At 41.5% G+C, this 12,998-nt stretch overlaps 1 protein-coding gene across 1 annotated transcript in view; it reads left to right on the top strand.

Moving 5' to 3' along the window:
• The window catches only part of MED13 (mediator complex subunit 13), a 93,035-nt gene that overhangs the window by 62,190 nt on the left and 17,847 nt on the right, over window positions 1-12,998 (top strand). Inside the window, exons 10-16 of the mRNA XM_006138645.5 lie at window positions 1,972-2,188; window positions 4,541-4,625; window positions 4,960-5,081; window positions 7,331-7,421; window positions 7,605-7,819; window positions 8,244-8,440; window positions 10,627-11,543. Of these exons, the coding sequence (XP_006138707.1) occupies window positions 1,972-2,188; window positions 4,541-4,625; window positions 4,960-5,081; window positions 7,331-7,421; window positions 7,605-7,819; window positions 8,244-8,440; window positions 10,627-11,543 (1,844 nt within the window). The remainder of the gene's footprint in view (window positions 1-1,971; window positions 2,189-4,540; window positions 4,626-4,959; window positions 5,082-7,330; window positions 7,422-7,604; window positions 7,820-8,243; window positions 8,441-10,626; window positions 11,544-12,998) is intronic.

Raw genomic sequence — 12,998 nt, 5'->3', positions numbered from 1 at the left:
GTTGGAAAAAGGAAAAGCACTCCAGCTGTATCAAGTGTTGCTCCAAATGTAAATGCCAGCTGTCTCTGACGTATGATCACAGCAAATTCATTGCCTTCCTGGGGATAATCCTGGAGATACAAGATCTGATCAAGCATATCATCGTTTCCTGAGAAGGATGGGTTGAAGTCCCTGTTAGCTGTAAGATGCTGCACAGAAGCTATTCTAAACAGTGGGATTCAGAGTGAGGCTATCTCATTGGAGTGTGCTCCATTTCAAAGTGGTCTTGACTGAAAACAAAATTGTAAAGTTATGTTTTTGCAGCCAATCCACTCTTTGTCTTATGCGGAGAAGATGTTCAAGGTGTTTGAAGGAAGCCTGAGAACATCAGTGTGTCTTCTCGGGTTTGAATCTTTGAGGTTGAGGTAGTTCCTCCCTTACATAAATGTCATTCCTGAAATGACTTGTGCTATCCTCTGTTCATTTCTGTAAGCCTTTTTGTGGTGTCTGACAAACTTATTCTATTTCACATTCCAATTACTCTTAACTTAGGCTGTCAAAACAGGCCATAGTAGTTGCGGGGTCTCTAGCTTTCCATTTTTCAGTTGGTGCTATTCCGTAAGTGACAAGTAGAAGTGCGTTGGCGATTATTTTTTGGGGGGGTCACCGGGGCTGTGATTTTGTTGTGAAACTTGTGTACCATAAATACCCTTGTCAGCTCATGTATCACTTTTGCTTATGGCATGAATGAATTCAGCAAAAAGGCATATCGCCATGATCTTGGTGCAGTTGGGATATAGAGGTTTATGTAAACTTGTTGAAGATTCATCAACGTTTCTCACTGGCCATTTATGTGGAGGTTTGGAGAAGAAACAACTTCCAAGCAGAAAAGGATTTGAGTTCGGTGCAGACATCACACAGCTCCAGCGGTACTGAGATTATTGGTACTGTCCTGCTGTTTGAAGGTTGTATTTTGCTCACATCCTCTCCCTTCTTTGGTCAATGGCTGCCAGATTGTTTGTCACCTATTTTGGGACATACATGAGGGCAATGGGTATATAGCCATATACCGTACCTTTGTGGTTTTTTTTCCTGCTTTTATACCTTTTTTTCTTAACTCAAACTAGAAATTGAAATTCATAGGCATAGAAAATGTCTAAGGTTAGGCTTATTTACTCTCTCTTCAAAAATATGGATTTAATTGGTTTAAATGTTGTATGTTGTGCTAGCAAAACAATTTCTGATAATGTCACTACCGTATATAAACATTTGAACATTTTTAATTATTCCTATCTCAAATTTAGATGTTATCTACATGCTTTTTTTAAGCTCCATTTTTATTTAAACTACTAACCTGGTGGCACATGCATGCTGAAAGATTCTTCACTCTTTTTTGCATACCTTAACTTCTTCATAAAACAAGCAAAGACTACTTGTGACTGCATACTGTAATTGCATATTTTACTCTTAGATCCACCCAACTCCTGAAGAGAGTCAAATTCATAGTGCTCTGTGTGATTTCAGTGAAATGCTCAGGAACTTACTCTAATAAAACACATAATATTGCTAAACCAATTTAATCAATTACTCTGATAATTTTAACCTGTTCATTTATAGTAGATTGCAATTCAGAACACACTAGTGTAATACGCTTGGCACTTTTGTGTGTGTTCGAGAAATGGAAAACATTTAATCTGCAGTGAGACTTGGAACCGTCTCATTTTTGTCTCTGTTAAGATTTCTTGAGAAGACAAAGAAGAAATTATGCTGGATGCAGTTGTATAAATGACCGGCACATAAAGAGACTAAGTTGTGCAAGTGATCGTTTAAACTTTCTCCCGGAAAATGTTTTAAAAAAAATCAGTGTTAATTAAATATTCTTTGGAATTGTGTGAAAGCAGATGATTTTTTTACACTTTAACCAAGGCAATAGATGGTTGATGCTTGTTTGTAATTGATGCTTGTTTGTAATTGTATCTTTCTTTTGTGCAGATTAATGGTGCAGTGTAGGAAGCCTTTAAAGGTTTCAGATGAACTGGTGCAGCAATATCAAAGTAAAAACCAATACCTGGTAGCAATAGTGTCTGAAGCTGACCAGGAACCTGAAAATGATCCTTATGCATTTGTTGATGGGGATGTGGAATTCCTTTTTCCTGATAACAAAAAGGATAGGCAGAACAGTGAAAGAGAAGTTGGGAGAAAACACAAGGTGAGTAAAGGAATGATGGCATAAATCCAGAACTGTGTATAAACAAATTTCCTTAATTTTAACAATCAAATGGTACTGAGACTATGCTGAGCATAGGTGATCGTATGTGAAGTACTTGTTAAATAAAAAAATATTAAAAATGCTTGCGTTCAAACAAATGATCAGTATCAGTGTACACCATGCATGTTTTTATTATTTAAATATGGTAAGAAAAACCCTTCCCCCCCCAATTGTAAGTTTACTTTTGAGGCAAAGATTGAATGGCTTATGGGACTGCTTACTTATTTGAACAGTTTTAATACTGTAATAGAATATTAACTGGATTATTAGTATCTGCCCTGTCTCTCTTTTGGTAAAAGTTAAATAAGATAGAACTATATTCTATAGCAGGGGTCAGCAACCTCCGGCACATGTGCCACTTAGGACATGCGAGCCGATTTTCAGGGGCGTGTGGGTGGGAGCTCAGCCCCGCACCTGTTTAGGCTATAGTAGGATGCGGCACCACTGCCATGGGCATGTGGTCTTGGGACTGTGTGGCAATGGTGCTGGCTCCGGACCATGGGAGTGGGGCCTCCAGGACCGGCTCTGGACAGCTTGGCCGCAGCAATTGCTGCAAGGGGACGCAAAGCCAGGTAAGCGTCCCCCCTCGTGCCCATATCCTTACGTCTCAATCCCCCTCACTCACCTCCCCCCTGCCAAGACCCTGCACCCCCAGCTTGCTCTGACACCCTCTCTTGTTCCTGCATCCTCCCTCCTGTCCAGACACCTTACCCCATCCTGCTCCTGCATCCTCCCCCCGGCCTGGCCTGACACCTACCCCAACCCTGCTCCTGTATCCATCGTTTCTCTTGCACCCTCCACCTGGCCAGACACCCCACTCCCAGCCTGCTTCTGCACTCTATCTCCCTCCCAGACCTTGCAACCTCTCCCCATTCTGTGCCTTACATCCCTCCCACATCTTGCACCCCATCCCTATTCCACTTGCTGGCAGCCCTGTCTCGCACACTGAACCCCTCATTTTTGTCCCTACACCAGAGCCTAAGGGTGTCCATAAAATCCACTAACTCCAGAACAGCAGAAAAGTAAATTTGGCCTGTGGGAAACCCTGAACCTTAGTCCTTCCAGTCACTTGAAGGGATGATAAATATCGATTAATTGAATAGTCGAGTAACCTTATGAATTCTTATCTGTTAGTCAACTAGTCTATCGTCCCAGTAGCAGGGCCAGTGCACTCTGTCCCCACCCTCTAGGAGCCCTCTTCCACTCTGCCCTGCTGCCAATGTATCAGAGGCAACAGGGCAGTGTACCAGGCAGGAGCTGGTCTGCAAGGGAAGCCAATTTAAAAACTAGCTCCCCTCATGGACTGGCTGCCTGTGCTGCTGCCTCTGATACAGAGACAGCAGCGCGGGGTGGCAGCAGCACCTGTCTAGGTTGGGTCTGAGCTCCCAGATCCTGCTCAAGCCGGAACTGAGCCGGGCTGCCTGCCCGTTAAGACACTTTAAATTCAGAGCCGCAGTGGGGATAGGTCTCGGACCTGTCGCAAGCCAGGACTGAGCCGGGCTGCTGGCCAGCATGCTAAAAAATGTACTGTCTGGGTGGAAGGAGGGAAATGAATGTAGTCTATAGCATTAACCTGTAAGCTTTTGCTTATCAGTTAATCGATTACACTATTACATCCCTAGTCCCTTCCCCTCACTCTATAAGGCTGGAGCACCAGAGGAGTGAGGTGTCTCAGTTGGGGGCCACATCAGTGAGGATTGGGGTTTTTTGGAGGAGTTTTTTTGCTTCTAACTTATGTGGTCCTCAGCTGATTTTTCTGTGGGTCAGTGATCCTCGACCCCAAAAAAGGTTCTCCTCCACCCCCCAGCCCTGCCGTAAATAAAGAAAACATTAAATCCTTTTGTGTTTGACACAATATCTTATTTTATTTAAAATGAAGTTTGATAAAGTTACAATGTTTAATCTGTTTTTCATAATTTAAATTAAACTATTCTCCCTAGCTGCAGCTGGTTCAGAAAATATGGTCACTGTATCCAACCTGTCCCTGCTTCCTCCCTCTCCCCCTGGCACACAAATCTGTGAATAAGTTAAATTTTGGCACACCACTTATGAAAGGTTGCTAGCCCATGGTCTATAGTATTGGTACTTTTTATAATCTTTTCAGTACTTTGTGTGGTAAATTAAAAAAAAAAAAACTATTCAGGAAGTTTTTAACAAGCTTACAGTCCCTTGCCATGTAAATATCAAAGATGAAAATAATCCTTTCAACATTGATCTTTTGTTTTGAGAAACATATAGTAATATAAATAGTTTTTTAAAAAAATGACTCTTCATATATGGTGTTTTTTCCAGGCTGAAGACGGGACCTCTGCTGTTACCGTGTTATCCCATGAAGGAGAAGATGCTATGTCGCTATTTAGCCCTTCTGTCAAGCAAGGTAAATAAGTTTGTTTCAAAATGATTAATGGAATGGATAACAGAATTCATAGCAGTTTTTAGTAACAGCTCATGCAGCTTTCACAATGTGTATTTTTTCAGAATTCAGAAGCCACTTAACTTAAATTTCAGTATTGAAGCTTGCAAAGATATATTGGATGTAGCATTTTAAAAGAAGTTAGTAAAAAGTGAAGCTACCTTATGTGTATCAGTCTGAACAGACGTATCTGGATTTCTTGTTGCATAGTATTTAAAAAGACATAAATATCCAATTTAAATAAATGTGTAGTACGTACAATGCTGAGGTGAACATAACATATTAATTTTCTTTATAGATGCACAACGTCTTGCTGCTCATGCTCGCACTGCATCAACTAGCCTGTTTCACGAAACAGACTTGGTAGTGTCTTATACTGACCTTGACAATCTCTTCAACTCTGATGAAGATGAACTAACAGTAAGTGATTTGCAAGAGTAATAGCAGCTGCTAGGTAAAAATTGTTCAAAATTGTTGTACATTTTGTGGAGGGAAAAGGATTTTTTCAAATGTGCTTTTAAAATGCATTTTCCTCCCTGGTGATTGACTGGTATATAATGTATAGATTTTTGATAATCTAATAAGCCTATTTTATAATTATAATATATAAAAAGTGTTTTGACTGCATTTTCACTTTTGCATCCTTATTGGGCAAAAAGAATGTACTTGCCTTTGATATAGAGCTAGACCTGTGATGTTATTACCAGCCCTATGTTCTTCTTATAGCGTAGACTTTTCTTCTTTTGCCGGCATACTCACTAATACACCTTTTAAAATATTTAAAAGAATGAAAAAGTCGGGTAATTTTAAAGTGGGCTTTCTTCTATCAAATCACTTAATTGTAGGTAATATCCTGAAATAAAATGATTGCAGTCTCTGGTGGCACTCAGTGTTCCCTGTAAGCTGGGCGCTTGTGCAGTCGCTCCAGGAGAGAATCAGATACTGCCCAGCTGATTTGCAGAGTGTTCACAGCTAGGTTTTGTGTTTCTGTTGGTGGTGCACATCACACATGCCTTGGTGCACGTAATAATTATTCTTCATGGAAATGGAGCGAAAAGATTAGAGGGAACATTGGTGGTACTTGAATCTTTTATAGAAAAGTTACACCGCTGACGTATACTAATACCAAGTCTTTGTGTAAAGTAACCTCTAACCCCTTGGTCACCAACAGGTCGATCGTGATCGACTGGTCGATCACGAGGCCTTGACCAGTCGATCACGAGGCGTCCTGTCCGCCCCGCCCCCATTTCCCTCCCACCCCTGAGAAGCCCCACTACCTACCTCCAGTGAAAATGGAGGTAGTGTAGGCTTCCTGGTGATGGACAGAAGTCCCGCAGCTTAGTGCCACTTCTGGCGATTCCGGAAGTAGCGCTAGCTGCTCTGCCGGGTGTACTGCGGGACGGAGCATCGGCTCCCTGCACCGTGCGGGAGGGGTGAGTCAGCCCCGGGGCAGGCACGCGCGCGTGGGGCTTCCCTGCGCCAGGGTGGTCGTCCCCGGGGCAGGTGCGTGTGAGGTTTTCCTGCGCCGGGGGGGTCGGCCCCGGGGCAGGCACGCGCTGGTTTCCCTCGGGGGGGGGGGGGGGAATCCTGAGAGGAGGCGGATACAGGGGACTCTCTGCCTCCACTGGCACCCCACTCCCCAGCTACAGAACTCTGTCCCCACTCTCCTGTCCCCAGCTACAGAACTCTGTCCCCACTCTCCTGTCCCCAGCTACAGAATTCTGTCCCCACTCTCCTGTCCCCACTGGCACCCTCTCTCCAGCTGCAGAAACCTTTCCCCACTGGCACTCTGTCCCCTGCTGCAGTACCCTGTCCTCTGCCCTTCCAGCACCCTGTTCCCTCTCCCCTGCCCCCAGCCGCAGAACTCTGTCCCCACAAAATGTATAATTATAAATGCTTCATTTTAGATTTAAATAGTATGAATAAAAAACAGACCATTTATTTCATAACTATAAACACATGATTTTAATTTTATACATCGCATAATTTAAAAATAAACTGTTTATCAGAGTGTGTAAGTAAGGGCTGGGGATAGCAAATGAAGGACAGGAGGAGAATAGAGAGGGCGGGAGATCTCCGCCTGTTCGGAGATTTAAAAAGTGATCTTGGGTGTTAAAAGGTTGGAGACCACTGCTCTAACCAAATGCAAAACTAGTACAAACTAACGTTTTTGTGAGGAGAGAGAAATGTTGCTTGTCTGAGAACATCAATAAGTTTGAGGAAAATCTCTTGAAAATAAAGGCTCGGAATGAAAAGTGCAGTTGTTATTAGGAGCATAAAATACATCACTTCTCAAACAAGGTTTCCAGCGTAGTCCTGTATTTTTTACATTTAAACATTACAGTTAGGAAAACTTTAACTGGCACATCTCATCATATTTGCCAAAAAATAAGGAAATGCATTACATTTTTTTGGTAAGTGCTTGTCCCTTACTATTGTGTCAATGCTGACATTTTTCTAACAAACAAAATACTATATTTGATTCCTTAAGTATGATTTTTAAGTTCAAACAGTAGGCATTCAGTAAGGGGGGAAATTTTATACTTTTTATTTTTCAAGGTTGAGGAATTATGATTGGACTATACTGTTCAGTTTTGTTTATAGCTAGTTAAAATGCTGTGAATAAAACATTCAGCTGGGAATTTAACTTTTTCCCCCTCCTCTTATAGCCTGGATCTAAAAGAACAGTGAATGGCTCAGATGACAAATCCAACTGCAAAGAGTCAAAAGCAGGAAATTTGGACCCATTGTCATGCATAAGTAAGGCTTCCTTCCTCCCCCCCCCCTCCCGTTTTCTCCCTTAAGTAGATTGCTAATATAATTGTGCCATTTCTGATGTGTAGTTGCAAATTTCAGTTTTGGAATTTTTTACAATGAGGAAAATACATAATAAATGTATTCCTGGAGTATCCTCTGAAGAACATTTTTTTTTATTTGAAACAGGCACTGCAGATCTGCATAAAATGTATCCAACACCACCATCATTGGAACAGCATATTATGGGCTTTTCACCAATGAATATGAACAATAAAGAATATGGCAGTATGGACACTACACTTGGAGGAACTATACTTGAAGGGAATAGCTCTAGTGTAGGAGTTCAGTTCAGAATTGAAGTAGATGAGGGTTTCTGCAGTCCAAAACCGTCTGAAATCAAGGTAAGCAATGTTGTGTAACTTCGATGAATGCCTTTTCCAAATTCGAGCAATACACTGAATGTTTCTAGAGCTTTTAATAGAAAGTAAGCGTACCACATTGCCTATATTTTTAACTGTTCATCCATCCACTTCTATGTCCTGAATCTTGTTAAGTGAAATCCATTACACTGAGTTGCTCCTTTTGTGTAGTCCACTAAAGAAATATAGGCCCTGGCCTTCGTATGTCAGCATGTAATCAGTTCACTACCAGCACTGTAATTACTTTTAAGAATAGAAATATTAATTGCATGGACTAAATATAGAATGTTAATCAAATTAGTAACACATTTTTAATTGATTACTTTAATCTTAGTAGCATTTTTGTTGCTAGATTTTATAACCTACTGTATTCACGGTATTCATGTTTTCTTTATTTAATTTGTAGGATTTTTCCTATGTCTATAAGCCTGAGAATAGTCAAGCTTTTGTGGGTTGTTCCATGTTTGCCCCACTAAAGACTCTCCCCAGCCAATGCCTCCCTCCTATAAAGCTTCCAGAGGAGTGTATTTACCGTCAGAGTTGGACTGTTGGAAAACTGGATTTACTTCCTCCAGGACCCACCATGCCATTCATCAAAGAGGGGTATGCTTTGTGCCAGTGAATGAGAAATAGATTTCCATTGCTTTCTAAAAGTTGTATAAAACTACCAAAATTATCCACACTTTAGGATATCATTTAATGAAATGAATAGTTTTTCCATTTCGAAAATATAGTGTGAAATATTCAAAGACGCTTTTTAAATTACTGATTAACTAATGAATTAAAAAACTTACAATTAAAAACTAGATCTAGAATAGGAAATTTCTCTGTTTAAATAGCTGCTTAACTGTTTGTAAATTGTATTCATTGTCTCATTTGAGGATTTCTTAGGGAAGCCTGATGGTATAAATCTAATTGTAATAAGCATTGAAGATTGCAACAGTTGAATTAACTACAAGCCTGGGATTCTGTTTCTTTTTTTTTTTTTTTTTTTTTTTTTTTGTATCCTAGCTACTGCCAGGACTTGGCTTAGGTGCTTTTACTGTTTAAGAATTGAATTCTAAGAAACAATAAGATTAGCTTTTCTAATATTGGGCAGGAAATTTATGTGGTGTGTGTGCTTATTTTTTTAAATTTCCTTTCCCATGTTCATTTCCTTGTCCTTTACAATTAGAAATCAGTGTGTGATGTGACATCTGCTGGTGATGACAGAGGGTGTGTCTACACTGCAGTTAAAAGCCCTGAGGGGCTTGGGCTCTGACTCAAATGCAGGGCTGGTTAATTGTGGCATAGATGGTCTGCAGCTTGAGCCTGAACCAAGCTCTGGGACCTTGCAGCCTAAGTTCAAACCTCTATGCTGCAATTAAACAGCTGAGCCCAAGTCAGCTGGCATGGCCAGCCATGGATGTCTACTGTAGTGTGGACATACCCGTATAGCAGTTGTTGTTGTTGTATAGAAATGAGCATCCCTCTACAGTGCTTTCAGTACTGACTGGTTGTTCAGAAAACATGTTTTATTTTCCTTCTCCTTGAGGAATATTTCCCTGATATTCTGCATGTACATCTTTTGCCAGTAGATTAGGAAACACGGGCTGTATATTTATAAGATTTTTTAAGTGGTTCTTAAACTGCAGCATGAATACAATAGGCTGCTTTTGTTTGGGTCAGACGTGTGTAGAAGCAATGTTTTTCAGGTCTCATTATCCCGGTAAATCTTTGGAGATGTTTTGCTGACTAGAAAAGAAAATGTGAAAGGTTTCCAAGTGTTGCTTCCTTCACCGATCCAGCAGTTTGCTGTTAGTATTTTCTGAGCGATACATGTCACCATATTGTTTAATATAAACATACAGTAATTCCTCATTTAACACGTGCCTGCTTAACATGTTTTCGCAATAGCACAATTTTTTTTTAAGGGAATGTTTTTTGAATTACACAACCGTACCCGGAATAACACGATTTCCCCAGCTGACTTGTTGCCAGTGGCTACGTGGGGCTTCCCCTGCCTCCCTGCAAAGCGGCGGTGGAGGGCTTGCCGCTCACCGCACCATTCCCTGCTGACTCCCCCTCACCGGACTCCTTGCCCCCTCTCCTCTGCCCCTACTTGCAGGCCAGTGACTGGGTTTCCCCAGCCAGCCTGTCAGTGGCAGCTGCGTGGGGCTTCCCCTGCCTCCCTGCAAAGCGGCAAAGGGTTCGCTGCTCCGCGCCGTTCCCCGGCAACCCCCCTCCCCCCCACCGACAGGGGCATACTCCCAACCCCTCTCCTCCCCTTCCTTTCCCCTCCCCTCCCCAGAGCCAAACACTTCCCTTCCCTGCTGTAACCCAGTCCCCTTTCTCCCCCAACCTTATGACCCAGTCCCAACAGACATCACCGCTTGAAATGCAACCCCCACCTTTTCCATTATTTTCAATGGAAAAATTGACCCCGCATAACATGTTTTCACTTAGGTTTCAGAAAATGATTGTGTTATCTATAGTGTTAAATGAGGAATTACTGTAGTGTGAAAAGAAGGTGCCCTTCACACTATGTGTGTATATGAAAATATCAGCTATAATCAAATTCTTTTCCAAAAACTTTTTTTAGTTGGGTTTTCAGCACTGCTGTCAGAACCATTCTGCATAGTCACTTAGCACAAATAGGCCCGCACCTTGTTCTCTTGATTGGACTTTTTGTGCTAATATTACTTCCTTTGTTTTAAAATGTGAATCTGAAAAGTGTCTTTAAAAAAAATCTATGTTCTTGTATATCAGAAATCACTCCATTTAAAAATCTTGTGTCTTGCTTTTCCTAGTGATGGAAGCACTATGGATCAAGAGTATGGTCCTGCTTACACACCCCAAACTCATACTCCGTTTGGGATGCCACCCAATAGTGCACCTCCCAGCAACAGTGGAGCAGGAATTCTCCCATCTCCTTCCACACCTCGGTTCCCAACTCCTAGAACACCAAGGACCCCTCGAACCCCTCGTGGAGCTGGGGGACCTGCCAGTGCTCAAGGTTCAGTCAAATATGAAAATTCTGATTTATATTCACCGGCGTCCACACCATCAACATGTAGACCACTAAATTCAGTTGAACCTGCAACTGTACCTTCCATCCCAGAGGCACACAGCCTTTATGTGAATCTCATCCTTTCAGAATCGGTAATGAATCTGTTCAAAGACTGTAACTTCGACAGCTGCTGCATCTGTGTCTGTAACATGAACATCAAAGGTGCTGATGTTGGAGTTTACATTCCCGATCCAGCGCCAGAGCCTCAGTATAGGTGTACCTGTGGGTTCAGTGCAGTCATGAATAGAAAGTTTGGCAACAACTCTGGACTGTTTCTTGAAGATGAATTGGACATCCTCGGGCGTAATACAGAGTGTGGTAAGGAAGCAGAGAAACGTTTTGAAGCCCTTAGAGCTGCTTGTGTTGAGCGTGGTGGTGGGGGACTGAAAGAACCTGAGAAATTGCCTGATGAGTTAATACTTTTGCTGCAAGATCAGTGCACCAACTTGTTTTCACCATTTGGAGCAGCAGATCAAGACCCTATACCCAAAGTTGGTGCAGTTAACAACCTGGTACGTGTAGAAGAAAGGGATTGTTGCAATGACTGCTACCTAGCGTTAGAACATGGGCGCCAGTTCATGGACAATATGTCAGGAGGAAAAGTTGATGAAGCACTTGTGAAAAGTACTTGCTTGCATCATTGGTCAAAAAGAAATGGTAAATCTACTTATGTTTTTTTCCTCTGCAAATCTGTCTGTCTTGCTTCTAAGCATCTCCTAGCATGAGGAGGAGAGTTAAGCTTGCCAATCGATTTATTCCCACTACATCTGCACTTGAGTGAATTTCCATTGCTGCTGTGTTCCTAGTCTCTGGCCTTTTAGGGACTAAATCAGTATCCTAACTAGGTTTTCTTTGCCCAGAACCTACATTAAAAAAGTATATACCCTCTGTATGGATTTGAAATGCTGCACGAGCCCAGTCTGGGTGCATGGTGAATCAACACAGTCCTGTATTTGGTATTTTGAGAATGTATCTATTGGTTACTGAGCAGAAAGGAAACACAGATAATACTGAGCAGTTGATTAATACTATCTTGCTTGGAATATGCTGTATTTGTATGTCTTGGACATTGAAATTTTGGGTGTGTGCGTGTAAGTGTGGAATACATAGGCTGTATCCCACATTGCCCCTAAAAAGTTTCAAAGTGCATTGACGTTTTGGACAGTTCTGCATTATATTAATATTATATTAATTTCTGTAGAAATGAATGAAAGGCTACATACATAGAAATAACAAGGAAACGTGGTATTTTAATTTCATTTTTGAAGATTGAAAGAGGGAGTGATAGGCCTCTGAAGTTTATTATGAGAGAATTGGGATTTGCGAAAGTTTAAGTGGTATCTGTTGCCACTCTGAAAAGAACATTGCCACTCTAAAAACAGTTGCCCTCAAAAAAGAACGTTCAATTCTCTCTGCAGTAGTAACAAGTATCTTAAGTTCTTTGTGTTGGTGTGTTTTTTTTATTCATGTCCAGTGGCATGATTAATCATCATAAAGAGATTTGAGGCTTGCTTATACTCTGAGATCACAATTTCTGCCTATTTTGAACACTGCAGTGCTGTAGCCGGTTTCTGTATGGCACAGACATTTTTGTTCGCTTTTTGTGCAGTTTGAATTTTTGACTAACTTGCATATACTACAGTTCAAAATATGTTGCTTTCTACTCTTGACCGACAGAACATAATGAAAGCTCGGATTTGTTTCAACCCATTCACACATCTTGATTTGCATTCTGTCATTTGTCAATAGTAAAAGTGATATGTAGTGCTGCTATAAGTTCTGCTGTCTACTTTATTTTTTCATTCACCTTAGCCCTAATAATGTTGAAAATTCAGTAACTAACGTAGTGTAGTGGCTGTGAAATATACATTTTCTTGAGACCTAAGACAGCTTTTATATATGGTAGACCAGGAGCGGGGAACCTCTTTTGGGTTAGGAGCCACTGACCCACAGAAAAATCAGTTGGGGACTTCACACAAGTGAGAAGCCGGGGGGAAAAAACCCCTCACTGTGGCCCCTGACTGAGAAGGAAAAAGACATTCCCCACATTCCTCTTGCACACCAGAGTCTGGGGGGGCCAGCCTCGTAGTTTTTGTGTGCTCTAGCCCCTAG

Source organism: Pelodiscus sinensis, chromosome 21 (genome assembly GCF_052426305.1).
Source record: "Pelodiscus sinensis isolate ZL-2025 chromosome 21, ASM5242630v1, whole genome shotgun sequence".
In the NCBI taxonomy this organism is placed as follows: domain Eukaryota; kingdom Metazoa; phylum Chordata; order Testudines; family Trionychidae; genus Pelodiscus; species Pelodiscus sinensis.
The sequence above is the reverse complement of the archived record's forward strand: the minus strand, read 5'-3'. Positions and strand labels throughout refer to the sequence as shown.